Source organism: Dermacentor andersoni, chromosome 5 (genome assembly GCF_023375885.2).
Source record: "Dermacentor andersoni chromosome 5, qqDerAnde1_hic_scaffold, whole genome shotgun sequence".
Classification (NCBI taxonomy): Eukaryota; Metazoa; Arthropoda; class Arachnida; order Ixodida; family Ixodidae; genus Dermacentor; species Dermacentor andersoni.
The window spans coordinates 134,678,084-134,699,728 of NC_092818.1; the positions used below are offsets into that span (position 1 = coordinate 134,678,084).

General features: G+C 43.5%; 1 protein-coding gene across 4 annotated transcripts in view; it reads left to right on the forward strand.

The window, feature by feature from the left end:
• LOC126531218 (CRISP/Allergen/PR-1-like) overlaps positions 1–21,645 on the forward strand; it is a 35,865-nt gene that overhangs the window by 12,794 nt on the left and 1,426 nt on the right. For 3 of the 4 annotated variants that reach the window (XM_055071031.1, XM_055071032.1, XM_055071030.2), the window contains exons 2-13: positions 2,810–2,989; positions 4,695–4,829; positions 5,559–5,646; positions 8,101–8,270; positions 8,834–8,937; positions 9,385–9,506; positions 10,127–10,174; positions 13,036–13,092; positions 15,342–15,461; positions 18,347–18,415; positions 18,993–19,100; positions 21,505–21,611. In XM_055071031.1, coding sequence (XP_054927006.1) covers positions 2,828–2,989; positions 4,695–4,829; positions 5,559–5,646; positions 8,101–8,270; positions 8,834–8,937; positions 9,385–9,506; positions 10,127–10,174; positions 13,036–13,092; positions 15,342–15,461; positions 18,347–18,415; positions 18,993–19,100; positions 21,505–21,599 — 1,278 coding nt within the window. In that variant the 5' untranslated portion in view covers positions 2,810–2,827 and the 3' untranslated portion in view covers positions 21,600–21,611. The remainder of the gene's footprint in view (positions 1–2,809; positions 2,990–4,694; positions 4,830–5,558; positions 5,647–8,100; positions 8,271–8,833; positions 8,938–9,384; positions 9,507–10,126; positions 10,175–13,035; positions 13,093–15,341; positions 15,462–18,346; positions 18,416–18,992; positions 19,101–21,504; positions 21,612–21,645) is intronic. The other variant, XM_055071033.2, reaches the window with a different exon arrangement.

Sequence of the window (21,645 nt, forward strand, 5' to 3'; positions counted from 1 at the left end):
GCTGTGCCCTATTTATAGTTATACCATGCGCCTCACATTTAGCGCCTACGCTTTTTATCTATTTCCATAAAATAAAAAGCAAAGAGTAAAGACTTTAGAGCTGTTGTCGACATTTCAACATTAAGATTGCCGAAGTACAGCAAACTTGACAAAACTTCTGATAGCTATGGTTGCCGTGTGGTCTGTAATTTATAACACCCGCTACAATAGAACGGAAAGCAATCTATACAATATACCTAGATGCGAATAAAATTTGGATGAATATAGTTATATATAACAAGCCTCAACTAGTCAATGACGGGCAACAGCTGATTGTGGAATATCACAGGGGTGTGATGAAAATATGTATCCGTAACGACCTTCAAATAGCCGATGAAGGGATTACGGAATACTATAAGGTTGCCGTGCGCTACGGGTAAGGTTGTGATACATAGAACAGAGATATTATTGAGGTTTAGTTATATACACAGCACAACATGAATGATAATGAACGAATAAATGGATGACGATATGACCTGGTCCTAAATTGCAGGAATGAGTTTTGTGACTGAGCCCATTACTCGGTGTTCTGCGGCGTTCACAAGAAATCACAAAGAGAGAGAAAGAGAGAGAGATGAAAATAAATGAAAGGCCGACAGGTTACACAGGACTGAGCTCGGTTTACTACCCTGCACTTGAAGCAGGAAAAAAGGGAGGAAGGTAGCCTACGTTGTTTGGGAGCTGCAAAAGTATACGTAAAATTGCCATGCCCATAGTTGTCGTTCTCAATACAAGTGGCAAAATTCAAAGTTAACGTTTTTACAAGTAAAGTAGAACGATCCACCCATAGTAACTACATGTCACTCTTGAACACGTCCATTGAAAGAAGGTAATTTTGGCACATGGTACTAGCCCAGTTTGACTAAGCATGAGTGGCATGGTGGAGGAGGAAACAGTACAAGTTTATGTGACAGTCATGTGAATGACAACTACTGTATAACTCTAGGTAGTGCAGACCGATGGCGTTCCACACGAGCCACGAACGGCGGTGGACATGACATTTGCAAAAAGCAAAGGTTAGGTAAAACATTGAGGTCATTTGCCAAAGGACTCATACGACGCAGCTATGACAGCAAAAAAATACCATTGAAATTCTGCCTATACTTTTTTGTGCTTGAGCCTTGAAGGCGCCCATAACTGATAGTTTTGACGATCATCAGTTTATGGCACCAGCAAGAACTTTCATGTGTTATAAGATGACATGTCTTAGTGAAAAATATCATCACAGGGAAAAAGCCAGAATTTTGGGGGTGGCAGAGCAACATTGAATGCTTTATTCAACATTCACATTCATCGTTGTTAACTAAAACACGATTTTACTTCATAATCGCGCTTTCTTAGTGGCAGTTGGGAGTGTACGACGTTAAACACATCTCCAAGGCATCTCTTGGTGACTTATGGGCTTTCTCAAGCGCGCTATTCCGTTTCCCGACTGTTGTGAAGCATGAGAGCATTTACTTTCATGCATGCAGGTGTACCGGATTTACGAAACTTCTCTATTTCTTGGCGACTTCGTGCATCCGTTTGCATGCATACCTGTCTCCAGCAACTGTGCATGTTCTTGTCACGTTCTCGCCGGTTCATATGCAAGGCGAATCGTGGAACTTTGCAGGCTAAAGAAATAAGGCAAGGAGTCGCTTACACGTTTATGCGGGATTGCACAGGGGTCAACTTGTTATGGCTTGAACCCATGTCGATGTCGTGGCGAGTCACGCACCATAAGCATACGTCGTCGTTATAGGGAAAAAAATGACCACTTTCTCCGTCACGTTTTCTCCGACCTGACGTTGCCCCTTGTCAAAGTGCCAAGTGGCACAGAGAAAAAACTTGTAATGAGAAAAAGAACTTAACCCTTATGTTTGCGTGAACACAGAGTAGATTGGTTGAACCTATGAAGGACTGAAAACGAGAGTTGTATTAAACCAAAGTGACTTCTAAAGACTTTGACAAGTATTGCTGTAGTGAAGGACCGGTTCACCATTTTTGAGGCCATAATCTGTACTTAAGAGGAAAAGAGACCAACGTTTACGTGATCCACGGTAAATCAATTTCATGAAAGGTAGAAAAGCTCAACTTCATTTATCCCGCAGTGTTAATATAAATTAATAAAGTATTCCCTTGACAAAATCTTAAGTTTAGCACTTCGTTGGCACAATGCCCAACCACGACGAAAACACCCATGGTACGTTCCTATAACATTTAAGGCGCTATGGATTCATCAAACATTCCAATGCTTTACATAAAATGGTCACCCAGGTTGTCAAAGGCAACTTGGATGACCATTTTGGTGCTTTTCACAAGGCCTTACCCTTCATTTAAGTAGCAGTTTCTTTCTCTGAATCTTTGCTGTAAGTTATCTGTTGATGCTGGAATTACATCATGAAATGCATTTTGACTGTGATTATTTTTATGTGGAATGCAGGCTATTCCTCTATGCTCATTTCTTAGACTGCAAGTAAAAGCACAAAACTATACGGCGGCAATAATAGATCTTGTGTTTAAGAAACAAAAGAAGTTGATTTTGTTTTCTTCGCTAGACCTAAGTAACGAATTTGTGATGCTGGCTGCCTACTAAGGTCACGAAAATGTCCCTTGTGATTGTCCTTGAGGCACAGCGACTTCCGTGTTCTTTTTTTTTTTGCATTTGCCACTAAACCTCATATTTCAAATATAAAGGTTGTAAAAAGAACAAACGGCGGCGCTAACTAATCAATGAAATGACTGCTCAATTCGGTTGTGCATAATCATGAATGCATCCTCACCTTTACAGATCCGCAAAGCTGTCCCTATGGCGCCGCGGATGAAAGGCGGTGGTTCCAGTAGGTCATCGCTTGTTGCGTACTTCTGGTTACACTGTCTGCTGCTTTGGGGTCAATGCTGGGCGTACCATTGTAACGACAAGTACCGGAAGTTGTCGCCGCGGCACACGATATGCCTGCCGCACCGTCAAGTGAGTGCGATATAGTTTATGCCTCACTATACTTCAACCGTGTGCACTGTAAAGGGAATGCATTTTACGAGAGTCCTACACCACTTTCGTGCGGTTGTGGTGGCGGCGGCAACATGTAGAGGCATGGTCGGTATCAAAGAGGCTCAGTCGTATTGAGCAAAGTCGGCAGAGCAGAGCCCTGCTCTGCTGTACTCCGGTGCTGTACTCTGTATAACGCGGAAAGGAGCGTGTTATTCGGGTCCCTCAAAAAGACAGGAATTCCCCACAGTTCTCTTCAGGACATTGTTTTCCCGCGCGGGAACCAGTTATATAGGAAGGAGGTTTCTCGCCTTCTTTTAAATTACCTGCAGGACACGGATTTGACCTCCACATGGTGACCTTAGGAGTGACTATGTGTAGTTGTGAGGTCTGTGTCTGATATATATAATTTATGTATTTTAGGTGTCGCTACGGTGGAGCAATTGACGGCAGCTACTGCAAGGCTAATCCCACCAGTAGCCTACAACCACTCAACTCAACTCAACTCAGCAGAGCCCGCGCAGCACACAGGAACAGGCAGAGAGTATAGAAGTACTAAGCTCAGATATATGTTGGAGCGTCTGAATAGGCTCTGATATACCAAAGTAATTGAATTGATAGTAGTGAAACGTATGCAAATTCTTGGGTGTATTTCGTGCAGTGAGAAACAAGACCCTAGGACTTCCGAATGGTGTGAAAACGCTGTCACATGATTTCACTGTCTTTGATGTCAGGATACGTATCTTAAATTGACATATCACAAGCATAAAAGCTTACATGAGTTGTTAAAAAGTACCTGCCTTCGGGCAAGTTGGCGCGATTCAGTGTTCAGTAATTGCGTTGTGACAATGATGTTCCGCAATTGCGTTGTTCTTCTTCTTAACGACGCGCTCACATAGAAGCATCAGCAGGGCCAGATCATCTAGCTGGTCACTGTCGAAGACTTCACTGTAGCCCACTTTTTTATAACCCAAATGTCCTACGTCAGTTTCAATCAGAACAGACTGGTCTTTGAATCGTTTTGCATCAAAAAAGGCGGTAACTTCGTCAGCGCTGCCTCTGTTAGTATCACAGGGAAAGTAGTAGAGCTTCTTAGTCAAAACATTAGTGGCACGCATGCACGGTAAAATGACTGTTTCGTATGGTTTCTGCTTGACGTAGCACAGTGTCAAGTAAATGGCACTTGTAGTCTGACGCCTGCGGCGTCTGTGGTTAAACTTAGCGTCACGTTCAATTTTTCACGAGTAGCATAATTCACGAATCTTGCAACCAATGAACTCCCCTAATTTAATTAGCTTGCGCGAGCGTATTCAGTTTTTTTTCCTGGTTTGACCCACATTGTAGCAATGTATCTAGTACTACTCCATCTGAAAGAAAGCAAGGTGTGAGACCGGGCTAGTTGGTATCCCATGCTGAAGTGACTAGCGTAAGAGTGGACACGGGACACTAAAAAGGCGACAAGGACAAGCGCTGGTTTGTTAGAAAGCACTTGTTATTTAGCGGTTTGTGTGTATTGTCAAAAGATTTCTTTGTGTATAGTGTGCCAAAGCTGAGTGATTAAATAGTAAGTGCAACAGTTATAGAGTTTTGCGCAAACATACTACGCCCTTCTTAGGAAGCACTCAGTTTAGTTGAGAAAGTTTATAGGACTTGATATCATCTAAGAAATGCAGCTCACTTTGTACAGGATTGCTCAATAGCTTCGGCCGGTGTTTCAAGGAAGGAGATCCAGGAAATCATGGCTGCCCACAATAACTACCGACAAATGGTGGCCATGGGAAAAGTGCCCGGTTTTCCACCTGCTGCCAATATGATGGAGCTGGTAAGCCACGTCATTTATTTTATTTTCCACAATTTATGGCTGTATATTATTTTCTACGACATTCGAGCGCAGACTGCCTACAGAAAAAACACAAACAAAAAAATCTGCTTCTTTAAGTACCGAGATTTACTGCTTTGACCGCGGTGATCCACTGAGTATCAATTTTTTTAAGCCAGCAGAAACCCGAATATTTCTTAAAGACAACTGAGAGGTTGACAATAAACATAAATTAGCTTTTTTATCACAGAAGTGAAGGGAGCACATTACAGAAAGCGTAATTTCGCGCTAATATGTATGTATGTATGTATTATGTATGTATGTATGTATGTATGTATGTATGTATGATTACGAATAAATAAACTAATTTATTTATTTATTTATTTATTTATTTATTTATTTATTTATTTATTTATTTATTTATTTATTTATTTATTTATTGTATTCAGGCACTCGATTGTCGATTATTAAGAGAGTTCACATATATTAAAGAACATGTATGCTCCGGGCACTCCGCATTTCCCTTACCCTATTGAGATGTCACAACGACCCCCTAGCACTTATAGTGAAGCACAACACTAACGATTCTTGAGATACATGCCGATGTGTAAGTGTTGCAGAACCTTGCATATATTACTCGTGTTTTGAGTAGCCGCTTCATGAAAGTTTGTGGAAACTATTTTTCATTTGTATTTCAATAAGATGGGTGCCGATCATGTCACGACTGCGCAGGTGTGGGACAATGAGCTCGCTGCCGTGGCGCAGGCACACGCTAAGCAGTGCCGATTCCACCACGACTGCTACTCTTGCCGAAGGGTCTGTAAGTTCGGGCTTTCATGCTGCGCCCATGTGCTCGAGTAGCTTTCGAATTAAATATAATTATACCTCAGAGGTCATAAATCAAGTAGTGCTATACAGAACCTGTTAACAGCCGACGCTGTTACAACTTTTTCACGATGAGCATGTGTCGGAATCCTTCCAACGTATCAAACCAGCTGCGTGTTCTTCAACCAGCAGGAAATGTTTGTACTGTTCGTCAGGAACACATACGTGACAACGTGTGCACGGCAAAGCAATGAAATAAGAATGGTGGGGTATAAAGTCCAGGCATTGCGCAGTAGGTCGCGAAGGTCCTGTTGTGGAACATTCCGAATTAATTTTGATCACGTGGGCACACGCGCACCGTGAACCAAAGGTACAGAGTACGAGCGTTTTTGCGTTTCGAACCCATCGCAACGCGCCCACCGCAACCAGGTATCGCACCCGCGTCCTCGTGCTCGGCGGCACAATGCCATAGTCAATAAGCTAACGCGGCAGCTTTGCAAAAGCAAATAGGTTGTGCTATGTTCACAGCAGGCAATGGCTTTCAAATTATTGCGGTATTTGTGCTGAAGCCTATTTGTGGTTAGTTCTTTTGCCAGCCGACAGCAACTCATTTCTAGATATCCATTTTTCATCACTTGAGGCTAACACGAATGCTGTGAAAATATACTTTTTTACAGATATGGGATTAAAATAACTCAGATGCAACTTCAGCGCTCTTTAATTCTGATGGTAATGCGGTAGGAGATGTTTCACTGTCACGGGAATCAACAATACGGTCGCCTAGATTGCAAGCCATGGCTGAGCGTAATATTGTATCGCCACTCAAAATAGTAAAATTTTTCTTTTTTTTTTATTGTACTTACGTGTCTAACTCCCAATTTTTTATGTGTTCTGGTTGTATTTTGTCGCCGAACAGTACACAGCAGCACAACGGTCCAAGCTGATTCAGCAGTTTATTGTGAATTTAGCGCTGGGGCCGACCAGTTTCCACAGAAATTGCTCACTACATGCGCCGAAATCGCTTTGCTCGAACCCACTCTCTCCATGAATTTCGCTCTCGTTGGGACCATGTATCAAATAACGCCGCGTTCAAACAGTAACACGGAATAACTGAACTCCACAGACTAATGCTGATAGAAAGTGAGAAATGTGAACTTGATTATATGCCTCCTCCTCCTCTTATTCTGAAATAGAGTAGAAGCGGAGTGAACTACATGCAGTCTTGAATAAAGGGAAAATCAGACATCCACCCGTTCGTAGCAATTGCTACAAAGGAAACCCATACGGGTTCCTCGAAAGAAAAGCCTCATAGTTGAAGAAAAATTCGTCCTGGTCCGCGACGGGACATCGGGTTTCCTTTGTAGCAATTGCTACGAACGGGTGGATGTCTGATTTTCCCTTTATTCATTACTTCTCTCCACCTTGCGGGTTTCCGCAGAACTACTACGTCATACATGCAGTCTTGAGCGATATGAGAGGAAACACAAAATCTGTTTTCAAATTCTCGTAACCTGTGGATTTAGATCTGACATGTTAATATGTAACAAGAAGCTTCTTTAAGATCGGTATAAATGAACACATTTAAGCCACAGTGCTTGGAACGCTGGCCAGGGAATGCGCTGCACAGTTATGTGAGTGCAGCGCATTCTCTGTTCAGCATTCCAAGCATCAGGGCTTGGCGGCCGGGCCCCAGGATTGTATCCTACAGCGAGTCAATGCGCACGGCTACGGCACTCTTCGCATTCGCCCAGGATACAGACGCTATCCGCATTCTTTAGAGGAGCTCTGGGCAGCATTCTCGGTACTGGCCACGCTGAGCTCCATGGTGTCGTTCCTTTATCCTTTGCTCCCATACCCACCTCTTCGCACTTAGGCCACATAGCCAGCTTTGTGATGATAAACGCTTCATTCATTCATTCATTCATTCATTCATTAAAATCGTGTGTGTCTGTAGCTACTAGCCTCGTGAGGGATATTTGGGTGTTCCCTTTCGCGTTGCTCGAAGGAGTACTAGGTCTGACATTGCGCGACTCTGCAATATTCCACTCGAACAAGAAATGTCTAGCACCAAAGAATCGATAAACAGTGCAAGGAAAAACTAAGACCATTCAGTACTTGCAAGCCTGGCAGTTAAGCGCAGCGAGTGGCTGTTGTTTGAACAGCTGAAAAAGTGCTGTAAATAAAAGACATGAAGGTAATGCGTGCACTCAAAAGATAAATAATGACCGACGCGACAGCTCTGAAAAAAAAACTCGCTTTTTGGGTCTGTCACTTTTGAAAAACCTTTATGATGCCAACCCCGGGACTGTCAGTACATGAACTCCGCATCGACAGCTCCAGGAAAATATTTTAGCCTGCTGCCACATCTGTAGGAAACGAATAGCGGCGATGTGAGCTACGCTCTTGTCGTCAGTTTCACACAAACATTTGTTTCTCTCTTTCTCCTCAGCCAGGTTTACAGCGGGACAGAACATGTTCCTCCATTACTCTTCCTCGCTACGACTGAAGCCGACCAACTGGGCGAGCGTCGTCAGGAGCTGGTTTGAGGAATACAAATTGTTCAATCCACACCAAATTGACTCCTTCCGTACTGTACAGGACAGCGGCCATTTTACTCAGGTACACACGCTGGTTTAATCCACTTGTGACGAAATCTTACAATAACCTTTTGGTCGCATCATTGTGTTAAAGAGAGCGTATGGATATGAAACAGTTTCTGGTTAACACGCTGAACGACATGTGAATGGTTTTGCACGTTAACAACGTTGCTAATGAGGGAATGTATCCCCCTTGATGGCTACGTATGTTAGGAAGTAGTTCATCACATCGTAATAGTTTATTTCCGTTCATTCTCTTCTTGTTTTAGCTATATCAATTTTTTTATAACTCGCTGTTTCTGACGCATTGCTTAAACACTTTTCTACTATTACCCATGTACTATGCTTCACACCCTTCAGACAACCATCCAATTTAATGCTGTCACATTTTCTCCAGTCTTACTCATTTCACTAATAATTCACTGACTGAAACCTTCTGAATATCAGTGTAAGTGCTGAGAATCTCATAATAAACAGTAAATAAAAATAAATAAAGCAACAATAAACTAATGTAGGCGTTTTCGTGTTTTTGTGCAATACCAATACATGCACCTTCGTCGTATTTTTTTTTTTTCACAAGTACAGCTGATCTGGGCGAAAACCACTCATGTTGGTTGCGGCAAAACCCGATTCAAGATTAAAGAGGAAGATTGGTATCGCACCCTGTATACGTGCAACTACGGACCCATGTAAGTGCACACAAGAATATAGTTTTCTTCTTTTCAAAATTACTACAAACACTGCTATGACAGGCAGAGCATTACGGCCTCGTGATTAATCAGTGCAAGAAGTCACGCCACAAGAACATATGAAAGAGGAACGGACACGGGGCCTTGTCGGTTTCCTCAGTTATTGCGTACCGTTTTGTCGTGCTGTTCATCCATGAGCTAGCCCTACAAGCCACTGTTGTAGACTGTCGCAGATGTAGCATGGAGTGCAAGGAACCGTCAAGTTGTTTGTCTAGTTAGGACACATTACGTTAACTTTCTCTTTTCGTTTGTCCCTGACCGCGTCGCCCTGCTATGGAAACTGTTTACAAAGCGGTTATTGGTTCGTCTTGGTTTCATTCTGCGCCTTCTTGAATGACATGAGACCAAATCTGCAGATTCTTCTTCTTTTTTTTTTTTTCACAACAGGGGCAATGTTATTCAGTCTAGGGTCTACGAAAAAGGTCGACCGTGCAGTCTCTGTCCGAACAGAACATCGTGCAGCGCGTCTGTACCCGGGCTGTGCCGCTTACGTGCAATGCCTCTGGCCCGTGAGTGTCAAATGCAGACTCGTATTTCATACAGGTCGTATTTTGTAAGCACTGCTTTCCTCCTATTCTATTCATCTCTAACATCTGTCGCACCAAGCATGCTGATGTAATAGCGAGAAAGAGCGGTGACGTAGCCTTCGATTTCTAGCAAAAATGCACCTGACCATCCGTGACATCATCAAAACAGGGGACATCAGATATTTGGCATCGCCTTTCTCTGAATATTGAGATATTCTATACTAAGAAGGCAGTTTTTGGAAGAAGGTTAGGGCAAGACAAAGTGAGACTGAAATTTTTAAGCTATGCTAGCTTTTTTTGTTTTATTGATAATTGTGAAAATGCAATCAGATAGTTGTTTTGGCTCTTGCGTGCCTTGTCAGCAAGAACTTTAGCGCTGCAGTTAGTATAAATATTACATAAAAATTATTTTTACAAGCGAGAGATGTTTCGTTTTGCTGTGCGCGTGTGTGTGCATAAGTCGTTGTTCGAAAATTTTATTCACATTTCAGTCATCCCGGATATACGGTACAGGAAACGTAAATAAATATCATGAACATTAAGAATTTATTCAGACATGATGAAAGATATAGATTGCTTACCGAGAAATTCGTCTTTTCCAGGACTGTCACCTGCCGACGTCGTTAGAGTTTATCACTTTCCACAGCAGCGTGAGTACTTAAAACTGGTGTGCATAGTAATTTTTTAGACAGAATCAAAATCTAATAGTGCCACAAACGAATAAAATCAGATTGAATACTGAATACTTTCCGAATAGCTGAAAAAGCGATCGCATTGATCATTAGTATAGAACAATGTTCATATTCTATTTATTTATTTATTTATTTATTTATTTATTTATTTATTTATTTATTTATCTATTTATTTATTGCACCCTTAGTACATACAATGCATTAGAGAGGGCAACTATAATGCCACCATGCAAGAAAATATATAAAATAAAGCAGAATAACACAAGAAAATAAAAAATAATGCCATCAAATAAGTTATTTAATTATCCATTATGTATTCATGATGTTACCAAATTTCTGTCATAATATCAGACTTTTTCAAGCGTTGTTTATGAAATGCCCAAATGGGAGTATCCGGAGCAAGAATGCAGTTCGCATACCTGGAGTTTTTTCGGAAAGGGAGAATGATCGTGGCTTAGGAGGAAAAGCCAGGCCCCTTAGCCATGCATAGCGTGCTCCACTACGCAACTTATCGCGTTTATGTCTACTATGGCCGCCGGGATGAAATTTATCGCACTGTCTTTTTATTTTATGTTTGACAGCGAACAATACTAGATTTAAACTGTTCGAAAAAAATATTCGAGAAATAATTGCATTTAGGAATACCAACTATTCGCACACTCGCAGTTTATTTAATGTCAGTCTGCCATCAATCCATCTTAACCAAAAACTGCGCGAAAAAGACGCAGAGGAGAAAGAGAGGAACGACAAACACGGGCGCATTTAAGATGGAACCACACCAACTCACCCAGCTCTCAGTTTTAATGAACTGCCATCAACACTTGAACAGCGGTTGTTTTGAAGTGTTCGAACGTGCTTAAAATTTATGCGTGACATTTCCTTCGGTCGTGTGTGTTTCAGGTCGATTTCATTTTAGTTATAATACGCAATAAAGCGTAAGGCGTCCCTAGCCACTGCTAGCGTGTGCTGACCAGAAGAATGAACTTTAATGTTCACGAGTTTGTGGCGAGTATTGAGACCCCAGATGTCGTTTTAATCTTGTATACAGAGCTGATACTACGCCCGCAAATTTCCAAGTTTGATTACTCTGTGGAAAGATGATATTGAGAAATTTACAGGAGCAGCGTATGGATGCGTTCTACGCAAGACAGAGGTAACTTGGATTCGATGGGACAGGTATTTATCTTTCATTGGACATAAATAACGTTATTATGATGAAGTACTTGACGAAGACGGAGCGCATGTTCGGCGCGGGATATAATGCTGCAGTTGCACAGAATATAACACTGCCCACGACGGGCGAAGATGGAAGCGTAGCGGTTCGGAGCTATTGGGTGATGCCTAGTTTAGTGCAGTGAGCGCACGGAAAACGAGCGCTGAAGAAAGACAGCGAAGAAAAAGGTTGGTTCGCTACGTACACCAAATTCCAGTGACTGAAGAATAAAATTCCTCGCTGTGTCCGATTGGTGTACAGCGGGGTTAATATTATTGAGCATTAAGCCTAAAACAATGCATGTATCACAATAACAAATTTTGTACCCTTAGGGCTGCTGGTTTGTTTTTAACATCCTTACCTTTAAGGCTGTAAAAATGTTTGGTTTACATGACAGCGAGCTCAAACTATATCTGCGATGAGAACTAAGCCGTACTAAAACTGTGTGTTCATTCTGACTACCGGGTGAGCACCGAATTATTTTATACGAAATTTTACTGTCACAGGTGTTAAAGTTTATTTCAAGCACTTCTTGGTATCGTCTGTCGCACCTATCGTCATGTTTAGTTGCCACAAGAACTCGCCAAAAAGAAGACTTCATTTGTCCCCATCAACGATTTGGTCTTGCCCCTTAAGGCGAACGTGTTAGCCATGGACCAAATCAGCACCCTTAAGGATGCTCAGATATTTCTGCACACTTGAGCACACTCCGATTTTCGAAGGTCAATCGAACGTTCCTTAGAGGCCATTTTCGCATTTATAGAAAGATAGTCACTGTTTGAGCTCGGAGCATTATTGAAAAGCGACACATACCCAGTGTATTTGTGGCGCAGACTGCTTATGCGCCGGATTGCTGTAGTCGAGGAACCTTCGTTCGTGTGTTTGACTCCGCTCAGCATCGGAGAAATTTAAGGGACTTTTTTGTCATTATAGAGTGACGCATTCCCAGTGGCCCGTACCCAAGTGGGATGGGGGAGTAAAAGAAAGAGACAGAGCGAAGACACGATATAAGATAATAAGCAAGCACTACATTATACACTCTAGAATAACGATTAGTCGAGTTATCAGTTACTATCGACACTGTCATATAGCTGAGTATTATAATAAATACAGCGTTAGTTTTTGCAAACTCACGCCAAAGATGGTACAGAAAGGAAAAAGTCACATTCGTTGTTATGTTTGTATTTGTCCATTTCGCTTTTTTCCCGCCTTCATCTTTAGTTCGCAAGCTCAAATAAAGATTACCAGCACACCTAGCTACATACCTTGTTAAGGATTTGATAGGCTAGAGTGTAATTTTATTGCAAAGCTCTTTATAGAAGGTGTCTTTCTGTTTGCTTTTGTTGTATGGTATAGACTTTCTGTTGAAATGTAACAGAGTATCATATGACTGATTTTTACACGGATCTTGAGGATCTCTGTCGAACTTAACGACAGTCTATCATAACAGCATCGCTTTGTCAGTGCGCACTTGAAACCAAAGGATTTACGCCATGGGACATTGACTTTCTTTTGCCTAAGTACTTTACAAAGCCCCTCGTGTTTTCTAAAATGACCTGTCATTTATTGTGTGCTTTCCTACCACGCGTTAATTTCAAAATTTCAGGAATGACACTTGCCAATCATGTCCGTGTGTACCATTTCCCGCAGCAGATGCAAAAACGTAAGTGACCACCTCATTTCACAATGATGATTCACGCAGTAGGTAAGTCATGGATGGGCATTACTGCAGTTCAGCAGTTCAGGCGAGCGTGTATTGCATTTCTTACATGAAACCGTAGATATATATATATATATATATATATATATATATATATATATATATATATATATATATATATATGTGTGTGTGTGTGTGTGTGTGTGTGTGTGTGTGTGTGCATTGTGATATTCTCATAATTGATACATTGGCTACTTTCAGTTACTTTGTTTTGATGTTTGGGCCAAACTTACATGTACTTTATCGTGTTCTTAGATCAGTCTACATCCGTAGCAAATTACGTGGCCTTAAAACATGCCGCAGACACTAAGCGTCTTCGTTGCCAGTAGGCCAAGAACTTCCCCGTTTGATCTTATTTAAGCATGGAAAAAAACAAGGGATCAGAACTGGGCTGCAACACAATGGGTAAAATGACATGCAAAACAATGAATAAAATTTACCTCATGAGCGACACGTCGAAATTTGCCCGTCGTCATCAGCCGTGAAAGTGTGAAAAGTGATAATGTTGCTATGACCTGAATACATGACACGTAACCCACGATGGGGATTGGCTACACAGAAAATAATAGCCTCGCACAGCAAGAACGAAAGAACAAGAAGAAACCTTGACAAATGTTCCACATGGTGAGCACTACATTTTCCTTTTATTTCTTTGCGTTTTTGTTATCTCCCATCATTGGAGACCGTTTTTTATGTCTACGAACCCGTGTTTCATGAAAACGTAGATTGCAGCTAGCGTTTGTGTGTGTGGTCGCGTTCGAAGTATCTTGAGTTCATTGCACGTAATCCAGCTAGTCTAACCCAGGATTTTTATTGACATTCAAACATAATTATATTCTCATGGCTACTCAACGTCATTACAGTACTTCTGCGCCTCTAGAAGTGATGAAGACGACAACAATCTTGGCGTGACTGAATGCTCAAGCTGCCCTGAAACTTACGCTTTTGTGCTGTGAACAGTATGAGCACCAAGTAGCTACTGCCGCATAAACACTGTCCGCAACAATATTATTTACTTGAATTTTCAAATTAAGGTACATGAGAATACAGGGCTGGCGTAGCATAGACGTTGGCCTATTAGCCCAAACGTATCTCAGCAACCTAAATGTGCAGGTGTTGTACCTCTGCATAATGACTGAGCAGCAACAGTCTACACTCACATCATACCTGAATTGAACAAGCGATATAGCGCCTTCACGTAGGCATAAAGGTTTTCACTAGACCTCCAGAGTAATATACGAGTCCCAGAAAGAGGTATCAGCTTTTTGGAATTAGCTTAATCAGAGCATCCCACAAAATGTATATCCGCTCCATGCTAAAATATGGGGAGATCACGTAGCATTATAGATTGGCTCGTAGACTGGTATCACCGCCAGACCCAAAATTAAACAACAGACAAGCAGTCGCGTGGAGACGACTACAAACTTATACGTATCCGCACCCGGTTATGGCGGACCACATGTTCCCCGAGGCCAGGAGCGATAGGTGTAATCTTTGTGGGGCGAGAGGGACCCTCGACCACATAATATGGGAATGTCCGTACTCTCCCGGGGGAACGCACAAAATAGGTAGTAGAGACAACTGGGAGACCCTGCTGCGCAGCTTGGACTCTGAGCTCCAGCTCCGGCTCGTCCAACTGGCTGAAGAGGCTGCTGGGACCCAAGACCTCCCAGCCTGCATCTGAGGCGGCGGCACTCGCCCCCTGACCTGCGTGTCGGGGGGTGGGTAGATCACCTTATCCGTTGGACAATAAAGTTTATTCTATCTATCTATCTATTTCGGGCAGAGTATGAGACGACGACGGTGCGTAGTCAAAGTGTAGTACGGCGACCTGAGCCTTCAAGTTCAACACTGGAACACTTTCCAGATCACGGCATAAGGAGCTCCTTCTACTAGCATTCTGGGACACTTGGTCACGAAAACTGTGTTCTTTTTTATTCAAAGTTTGGAAATGGTTGCATTTCATTTAAAGCGACAACAATTGGCTAATCCGTATGGCTTCGATAAAGCAACATTCATGAACATGAACGAACGTGGGCTTAACAATAATGCGTTACTTTTTTTTTCCTAAATGCTGCGACCAAGGATGTACACAGACAAATGATATCAAATTCGATGACTCTGACTGCAAGCAGCTATTGTTATACTTACCGGCTTGGCCATAAACACGTTATTTCTGTCATTTCTTTCAGGAATAATTCCTACGTTCCCTGTCGCCGCCGCTTCGAGCCCGCCACCAATGCCGCTTCGAACAATGCAGGTTGAACCGATGCAAAGAATTCAGCAACGGCCGTTCCCATTGAATACCGAGGGTGAATAATTACGTCAATGCTTGCCTATTTCCATTATTGTATTTTAAGGCAACAGCTTGACATCAACAAAACAAGGTATGTGGGATGAACAAGCACATAAACAAACGCACAACTGCACAAATATGCTATAATAGGGCTATAGATTATCAATGGGATGGCGCCTAAGCGACTTATCGCAGAGCATAAGAGTTGTGGGGATGCGCGACTCTCACGCATCCCCTGATATGTTGTTTTCCCGCACGGCTCGCGTGGCCTGGCGCCCGCGGCGGTCGGAGTGGTACAAGCGCGGTGCGAGAGATGGCGCGAGTGTCGCGCCGCTGGGGGGTTACTTGGGTGCGGGAAAGACAAGGCGCTGTCTCTTGGATTCGGGACTGCGAGCGGGACGGACGTGCCGTGCCGCGCGTGCGCCGACCCATGCTTCTGCGAGACCGTCTCGCGTGGCCGCCTTGGAATGCGCCACCATTCGCGTGACCGTACACGCGAACGACCAGGCGTTGGGATCCAGCATGGGGCGAACATATTCGCTCGCTACGCGGTCACGGTGAGTCGGACTTTTAGATTTGTCGCGCGCCCATCGGCATGTTTTGGGGATAGCAACTCGGCTAGCAGGCATTGATATATGAAAGGTGCAATAAATGCCCTTGTGATTGTTTGCACTACTGTGTTGTCGTTCCTTTGTCCCAAGAGCACGGGAGGAGAACCCCACATCTGGCGCCCAACGTGGTGCTCTTGGGGCATCGGACGATAATTTTAACAGTGTTGCTTCGTTCGAGACCTTTGTTTGAACCGAAGCGTAGGCCTAGCGTGGATTTTGATCGCTAGCGTCGGCGGCGTGCTTTCTTGAGCGAGGCGGCGGTGGCTGTAGTGTGTTTGAACATGTCAACATGCTAAGCCTTTTTGCAAGTGTTTTTCTTTAATGGCATTCGTTGGTACGAGATCCACGTGGTCTGCATCCTGGGAGAGCGAGGCTGAGCGCCCGCGGAGCAGTGGCAAGCCTGAAGCGAGTGAGTACGGAAGCCTCGTGGGTGGTCCGAATTTCTCATGTAAATAGCTTCTCCTATCTCTTTGACTCTGATGAAGTCGCGGCTCTGGGAGCCGGGTGGCCGCGGGCCACGGGTGCCACTACGGGTTGACTGGTATTGCGGCCTGGCACCGGGCGCTCCGACACCGTCTGGGACGGTGGGCGCCGTCAACTCGGATGCTGTGTGCACCGAGCGGAGTAGGACCACCTCACAGAGCTGACGTCTCCTCGCGGCTGCCTGTTTTGCGCTCATTTTGGGTGTTGTTTTTGGATGCCGGTTGTTGCCAGGGTAGCGACGCTTTAAGGCTAAGGCTTTACCAAGCTGCCTGTCGCACGTGGAGGGACACAACCTGGTGGACCGTGGCGTTGAGGTGTTGCAATTTGCTTCCCTCATTCTATTTAGCCTCGCACGAATTGAAATTACTAGTTCGACTCAAGGAAGCGAGCTTCGTTCACATGAACTTAGCATCTGAGTAGCCGCCCGATCTTTTTCTAGCCGAGTTGAACATCGTACCACGTGGGCGATGAGCATGCAGACTTCCTCTCTCTTGCACTACTTTATAGTGTTTGCCGAGTGCGTTGAGTGTACGCAGCGTGATTGGAGTCACCCCTGGCTTGCTGTCACCTGCACATCGTCTACGCTGCTACCCCGGACTACGATCGAGCCACCCCGGGCGATGGTGATGCTGTGGCCAGTTCGGCGCAGCGACTTCGGCGGCCTCCTGTATCCAGCTCACAACCCTCGGCGGCGGACAAAAGAGCCGGCGGTCACCGACAGCTACGGCGGCTCTTGCCAGCAGGGCGCGTCAGCGCGAGCGACGCTTGCTCGTACCGACTACTGCGTCGTCGTTTCCGGAGTCCTGGCCTGGAATCGTGCCGTCGAGTCTGCAAAGCTGCTGCTGTGACCGGCGGACGCCAGCGGTGTACCCAAGGACAGTCGGCTCGCATGCTATGGACAGCGTGTGGACATTTCCTCAACGCGGCCACTGTTGCATGTACTATCTTGTTCGCGAAGCACGGGTTAATGTTAGACCGTGTCACATGTTTCGCCGGAATAAGAAGTGATTTAAGGTTGGGGGGATGTGGGGATGCGCGACTCTCACGCATCCCCTGATATGTTGTTTTCCCGCACGGCTCGCGTGGCCTGGCGCCCGCGGCGGTCGGAGTGGTACAAGCGCGGTGCGAGAGATGGCGCGAGTGTCGCGCCGCTGCGGGGGTTACTTGGGTGCGGGAAAGACAAGGCGCTGTCTCTTGGATTCGGGACTGCGAGCGGGACGGACGTGCCGTGCCGCGCGTGCGCCGACCCATGCTTCTGCGAGACCGTCTCGCGTGGCCGCCTTGGAATGCGCCACCATTCGCGTGACCGTACACGCGAACGATCAGGCGTTGGGATCCAGCATGGGGCGAACATATTCGCTCGCTATGCGGTCGCGGTGAGTCGGACTTCTAGATTTGTCGCGCGCCCATCGGCATGTTTTGGGTATAGCAACTCGGCTAGCAGGCATTGATATATGAAAGGTGCAATAAATGCCCTTGTGATTGTTTGCACTACTGTGTTGTCGTTCCTTTGTCCCAAGAGCACGGGAGGAGAACCCGACAGAGTAGATTAAACATAAAAGCGGAAATACATTGACATAGCTGCCCGGTGCAAGAAAAATAAAAATACAATAAAAGCTTTAATGCAAAAGTTCACGTTTCTTTTGCAGTAACGTTGTAGCCAGTACTCATTCTGTAAGAAAATCTTTGGTTCAGTCATTCATTCATAGAAGCATTTTATAGAAAAAAAATTTCCAGATTTAGGGATGAAGCTCCGCTTGTAGAAGCAGCTGCACTTACAATTTGCTTACCGAACATTCCGTTTCAGGGTTAAGCTGGAGGCGTGCAAATGAGCAACCAGAGCTGATGTTTGATCCATTCGACACGTTCAGTGGCCGTAAGTATTGCCACGCATATTTACAGCGGGGGGCCAAATGCAGGGAGAGTGAATGCTTATTTATCACGGCGAAACAAGGAATGCAGTCTCCACCGAGTCACTATTTCTAGACTGTAGCGTCGAACAGGAAAAAATGTGAAAACTTTAAGGGGGAAAAAAGCGGACTTCAAAAAACTCTGTTGAGCAAAAAAACGTTTTTCTTTTCTTACTTTTCTAAATATAATAGCCGCTACAGCCCGTCATTGTAACTTCAAATAATTTCCAGAGGCACAAGAAGTTAATACACTACGTTATAAAAACAAGATGTAACCCCGACTTTCTGAAAGTGATTCTTCCAGTAAAAAAAAGGGGGAATTACATTACCTTCATCTATAAATAATTTTACTTCGACATCGCATGCCAAATTGGTCTTACGTTCCCTGGCCTGGCTGATTTTCCCCACTTCGAATGCAGTGTAGCGTGCGTCTGGTACAGAGAATAATCCGGCGACTGCTTTGTCTCATGCTAGCTATGTTGGTATCCTGACATTGATCACATTTTAAAGCTCTTCGGGCTTACTTCACGTTGTATTTTGCAGCTTTGCAGAGGGTCTCAAGGAGAGAAGACCGGGAGCCTCAAGAGCCATTAAGTGCTGCTAGTGCTGAAAACTCATCCTGCAAATGCGACGAGGCGGCCATGGAACAAAGTAAGCCACAGAAGTAATCGCAGTAGATAAGCATAAAGCAAATCTGAAGCCCACTTCTCAGCAACTGATTAGATTCCAAAAGAAGTGTTTACATATGAGAGCAGCTGAAACGTACCCTAACACGCCGCATTCACAGTGAAAATACAGAAAGATATACCTGTTAACACGTACTTGTATTAATTTTTCTTTTGAGATCATACATTGTGATGACGTCCCTACGTTGCAAGGTTATGAATATTCGAAAACTAAAAATGCCCTCAAAACGTTCATATTACATGTACTGCAACACCTTTAGGTATCACCGTGCCGCTCGCGGAAAGATGCGCAAAATAATTCAAGCCTGATTCTTGGATAGCGATGCTCGATGTACAGATATTGCTGACCAGCTGCAGAACATGTGTATAATGAATTGAACAAAGTAAAAAAATCTGCTTCCTGTCTAAATGGTCACAAATCATTTCCGTTAAATGAAAGAATGTGCTATATTACGGCCACTTCTCCACTTATTTATCCTATTGCACAATAGTTATGGGCTCGACAGTGGCTGGTACTTAGAACAATCTGGAAATACTGCAAGAAAATGCTTCCGATTCTTGAGAATCTTTATGGCGATTCAGAGCAATTACCAACTCGTCTTTGATTCATTAAACATAATATGCTCAAGGCAAGTAAATTAATTAGTTACTAACTGCTCCTTTACATATCTAAATATTGCGCTACGAACTACATGTGATGCATCTTCACGACTGAACACACTTAAATTGTGAAAGGGGCCGTATTTACCTATAATGTATATACCCGGACCAATAATTCGTGTGAAAACTCGCATCAACTTTACATTTTCTTTTCATCCATTTACACCGCAAATACGAACTTTTCTGTTGCCTAAGTGAGCCATGTTTAGAACCGAACTGCATTTTTGGTTTCGTGTACTGTATTATTTACATAATTAAGATATTTTTCAATGCATAAGCAATACCTATATATGTCGTACCTTCCATGGCTGTGTTGCTTTCTTTCTCATTTTTGTATGATACCTGCACTGTTGTAAAAATGTTATTGCTATGGTACTTCTGAGCTTTTCTATATTCCCTGTATGCACCAGTATTCGCTGCTGAATCTACGTACTCCAAGTACCAAGCTGTCTGACAGCATCTTGCCTGGGAGGGCCCTACGTTAGGCGTTGCAAATAATAGATTTTAAAAAAAATATGGCTTCATGATTTTCTTAAAGTGCAGATCCTGAGTTTATCTTTATAGTTCCCATAATCTAAGTAATCGTTTGGTCCCTACCAATACAGCCTTGTTTCAAGGGTCATGACAAGTGATGTGTGTTGGTAAAAATATCGCATCTGGCCTCAGACATCACGAAGGGCGTTTCCATAACATCATACTATCTACAAGGTGTTCCACATAACTTGTGCTAAAATTGAAAAGTATGCGAGTGAATATTTTGAAGTTATGATATTATGATATAAGTGAACCAAAGTAATGTTATTTGCCATCGCTTGGAGCAAGTCAAACTAGTCCTTGTATTTCGCTTAACTGCACAATTAGTTATTATTATTTAGTTAACTTCTCAAATATTATAATCAGAGTAAACTTGTAAAATTGCTGGCCATCAATATTACCGATCCATCTTTCTGTTGCTTTATGCGTATACGCCAAAGTTTTTCTTTCCAAGCTTGGAGTCCGCAAAGGCATCTGAAAAGTGCCGCGCGACTAAAGACAAAAGACAAAAATCAGAACAACTGACAAAACTAGTCGCGCGACAATTTTTTTGTCTTTTGTGAGCATTTTTTGACGTTTGGGGAAAAAACATTTATGCAGCACGCATAGAGCGGCCGAGAGATGGATAGGAAATTCTTGATGGCCTACAATTTTCCGATTCACAATTTTAATGTGATTATAATATTTGAGAAGTTAATTAATTACAAATACCTAATTATGTAGTTAGGTGAGATAGATAAAAAAGTCTGGCTTGGGGGGAGGGGTATTCCGTGATGTCCACCTAGGGGACATCTCCATTTCGTTTGCTTCTAAAGGTCTGATTGGCTGCGCTGGCGTACACATCAGAAGGAGACAGGCGTTCCCAGCCAATCAGCACTTCAGCAGCAGACAAAATGGACATGTCCACAAGTTGAACGCTAACAGAATACCCTCTTGCTCTAAGCTTCGGCAAACATTACCTTGGTTTCGTCCAACTACGTGGCACTTACATATCTTTAAATTTCGCCACTAGTCACGTACGTGAAACATCCTGTGTACCGAAGAACACAACCACAAAAAACTTCTAAAAGAATGCTTTGTCATTATAAAGAAACTGTCGCACGCTTGTTTTGTCAACTACCTGCAGAGAACATCGGGTCTCTATGAGCTCTATTGATCATTTTTCACTGTTTCAGTGAGAAAAAAACTTCTAAGCTTGATACCCAGAACACAAGAAGTTATGCCGGAAATCCAGATAAAGTGTCAGTGCCGGAAGCGAGTATCTCCGTGAACAGCTTATCAGGTATGGATAACTGTATGTTGTGCTGTCTACAAAT